This window comes from Branchiostoma floridae, chromosome 4, assembly GCF_000003815.2.
Source record: "Branchiostoma floridae strain S238N-H82 chromosome 4, Bfl_VNyyK, whole genome shotgun sequence".
NCBI classification, from domain to species: domain Eukaryota; kingdom Metazoa; phylum Chordata; class Leptocardii; order Amphioxiformes; family Branchiostomatidae; genus Branchiostoma; species Branchiostoma floridae.
In genome coordinates this window covers 6,379,657-6,383,284 of record NC_049982.1, presented here as the reverse complement: position 1 = coordinate 6,383,284, position 3,628 = coordinate 6,379,657, and the positions used below count along the sequence as shown (strand labels likewise).

The following is a 3,628-nucleotide window of genomic DNA, read 5'->3' as shown; positions in this document are numbered from 1 at the left end:
TCGTTGAGCATCGTCCGAACGCAGCGATGCCGCAAGCGTGCCGCACGTCAAGTGAGAGGGGGCCTTAAGTGATAACCACAAGTGTGAGGACTTTTTTTTTTCGTAGAGTTCCCTAAGTCTTGTGTCCCTAGCCTGTCATACCTAGCCTCCATAGCTCTCCGAGGCCTTTTTTTGGCTCTTTTGCTGCTCATTTCTTTTTGTACTGGATCGCTGATTGCTGGCCTTATTGCTGGCTTTATCTGACTGCCGGCCTCCGCATAAGGCCAGCAATCAGCGACCCAGTACAAAAAGAAATGACTAACAAACGTGTATTATGAGCCAAAAAGGCCTCAGAGAGCCTGCTATGGAGGCTAGTCAAACCACCGGATCTAGGAACATAGATTTGCCGACGAGTCTGCGAGCTATAAATGTCATCAGCAGTGTCCTTCCTTTGAGCAGTTTGCGCGCATCATTATGATCCGAACAAGTAGGACTAGGACAACTAACATTTCAATGGAAAAAGGACACAAAACAAAAACGTTCAAATATCACAATTTCGGTTCATCGACCACTTCAATCCGGAATCATCCTATCAAACCCAACAAACGGAAACTTGTGTTCAGTAGAAAAATCAACATCTTCTACAATATGGTCTTAAACTTTATGTGGCTGTGACCATTCCAAAGGATTTAAATTTCTTAAACTGACACTGCTTTTTCTAGGAACTGAGGGAGGCGTTTGAGGAGGAAGGCGCGCGCACCGACCGGGCCCCCTTGCTGCTGACCGCCGCCATTCCGGCCGGAGAGGACAACGCTCTGAACGGATACGAGATGGCTGAGGTGGCCAGGTAAGATACGCGGTTTTGGTTTTACAATTGTGATACTAAATTTCATGAAAAGGGGGTTTTATATGGGACGGAACACGAAAAGAGTATACTTTTACCTCCAACACAATCAGGAGATTCTGCTATTTCTGTCTATAAATACACTACCTGCGTCGATGAAGGTTAGAGATCCTTGTAATAAGATCCAAATAGCAATTACTCAAGCAAATGGATCTGATTTGGAAAACGGTCAGACGTTTCAGATGACATCCGTTATCCCTTTCTAGAGACACTAAAGAGATCTTGTTGGAGAGCAGGTTTTATATCGTAACGCGTTATCATGTGTTTCTAAACCTCTGTATGCCGAATGTGACCAGTAACGCCGAATAGGGCGAATAAAGGCTTGACCAAGTATTATTAAAGGTCATTTCATCCGCTAATCACCCCCGAATATCAGGTATTATTCTGACACGTTTCTGTTCTCTGCAGGTACCTGGACTTCCTGAATCTGATGGCGTACGATCTGCACGGCCAGTGGGAGACCTACACGGGCCTGAACAGCCCTCTGTACGCCGCCAGCGACGAGACCGGCGACGACCGCAAACTCAACCAGGTTAGTTATGGGCCGTGGTGTTGGTAGCCACGTGACAATGATGTAATCTATCATCCACCATTTTGGTGGGCTAGTGGCCCAGAACAGTTCGTTTGCGAGAAATGTTCAAAATGCTTTATTTTTCTTCGCCTCTTTAAGAAAGGGAGGGAGAGAAGGGGAGAGGGGGAGCGCCAGAATATGACAGATTCCTGACATAGATTTGAAAATACAGACATACACGAGTACTAACTTAAAGAAAAGTTCGCCTTCATCCATGGAGTAACCTATATCCGTTGTTCGTAAAGTCAAGGTATTTAGGGATATCAAGTGGATGGACGGTGGTTTTAAATTGCAATGTTTTGAAAATATTGCAAGCAATTTAAAACAACCGCCCATCGACTTGATATGCTTAAATACCCTGTTTCTTCTTTTTTTTACAAACAACCAGATAAACTAGTGTCATATAGTTTCTCAGAACGTTCATGTTCATTCCTTTCTTGGAAAATTGACGCCAAATTTTCTTTTCTTAACACCACAGGCGTTTGCCGTGGACATGTGGCTTGCCGGCGGCGTCCCAGCCTCTAAGATCAACCTGGGAATGGGTCTGTACGGGCGGACCTTCACAACCACCGGGTCCAACGACATCCGCGCCCCGGCCAACGGCGGCGGCAACGCCGGGCTCTACACGCGCGAGAAGGGATACCTGTCGTACTACGAGGTGGGTGGGCTGAGTTTCTACTATTAAATTTTCGTTAGGTAAACCAGTAAGTCCCTTCATTTGACAAATATTTGAACCGTGTATACAAGCAAAAGCGAAAGGGCGCTACATACAGAATACAGACTCTTGGGATCTAGTCTCACCAATTGCAAGCCGCACAGTTCAAGCCCACGGCTGCGAAGACAGAGTAGTCGGAATTTGTTATCACCAAGCACTGTAGGGGCATCTTCGCCGGATAGTTACAAGAACACTTGCAGCTAGATATGCAACAGCTTTGTGTGACAACGTAATATAATCAATACTGTGAAGCTGGTGTGTTACGCAGAATGGCGGTTATACCGGCTATATAGATACAGATACAGATGTGGTCCCCATGACATGATATCAGCTAACCATTTTGCAGTAGAGCATACAATCATGTGGTACAACTATCCCCCCCAGATTTGCACCATGCTGGGCCAAGGCGCCACCAAAGTGTTCCACAGCGAGCACCTCTCCCCGTACGCCTACCTGGGGAACCAGTGGGTCGGCTACGATGACATAGAGAGCCTTCAGTATAAGGTATGGGCAATAGTCTGATTATGACGACAAATGGAGTTTTCCATATAAGGTATAGCCTATATTGTATAGCCGGTATTGTCAATGGTATGATTTTGACGACTAAAGGAGTTTTCCATATACGGTATGGTCAATGGTATGCTCTTGACGACAAAAGGGGGTCTCCATATAAGATATGGGAAATAGTATACTTTTTTTCCAAAAATGTTTCCATGTAACGTCTGAGCAATGCTATACTTATGACGATAAAAGGAGTTTTCCATATAAGACCCAGACCCTTGCGATTCTGTATGACATTTATTATAAGCTCCTAGCAATACAGCCCCTGGCTGAGAAAAGAATGTAGTCGGCCCAGGCAATTTTTGTCTTCCTCTTCTCCCAAAATAAGACGTCAAAGCCAACCTGTTTAGAAATAGTCAACACTAGTATTCGAGTAGTCTCTTAACTAACTATGATATTTATCACTATCCATTGTCACATGTTGTTGTATGTTTCCAATGTTCTATCATGTACGTGAAATTAGCCTCTGGGCATGAACTTGCAAAAATAAACTTCATCATAATACTATGACCTGCCCTTCTTTCCAGGTTGAGTACCTGAAGAGTAAGAACCTTGGCGGCGCCATGGTCTGGGCCCTCGACACGGACGACTTTAAGGGCAGCACCTGCGGACAGGGCCGCTACCCGCTCCTGACCGCCATCAACAACCTGCTGGACACGGGGTCTGCCGGGGTGGTGCTCCCGCCAGCTCCCTCCCATCCGCCGGTAGCAACCGCGGGACCCCTCCCCGTGGTCACCCAGGGCCCCAACCCTGTGGTCACCCAGGCACCCGTTGTGGTGGAGCAAGGTTAGAAACTTAAGTTTGAAGTTAATAGAATTTTTCATCAATCAGTGACTGTTATTAAAGATAAGTAAAAATACCTCAAAATTTTCGATGGCTATCCAGTCCATCTTGCTCA

At 45.9% G+C, this 3,628-nt stretch overlaps 1 protein-coding gene across 1 annotated transcript in view; it reads left to right on the top strand.

The window, feature by feature from the left end:
- Positions 1 to 3,628, top strand: part of LOC118413139 (probable chitinase 10) — a 27,035-nt gene that overhangs the window by 11,514 nt on the left and 11,893 nt on the right. The window contains exons 13-17 of the mRNA XM_035816316.1: positions 702 to 826; positions 1,292 to 1,415; positions 1,933 to 2,112; positions 2,554 to 2,673; positions 3,258 to 3,516. Of these exons, the coding sequence (XP_035672209.1) occupies positions 702 to 826; positions 1,292 to 1,415; positions 1,933 to 2,112; positions 2,554 to 2,673; positions 3,258 to 3,516 (808 nt within the window). The remainder of the gene's footprint in view (positions 1 to 701; positions 827 to 1,291; positions 1,416 to 1,932; positions 2,113 to 2,553; positions 2,674 to 3,257; positions 3,517 to 3,628) is intronic.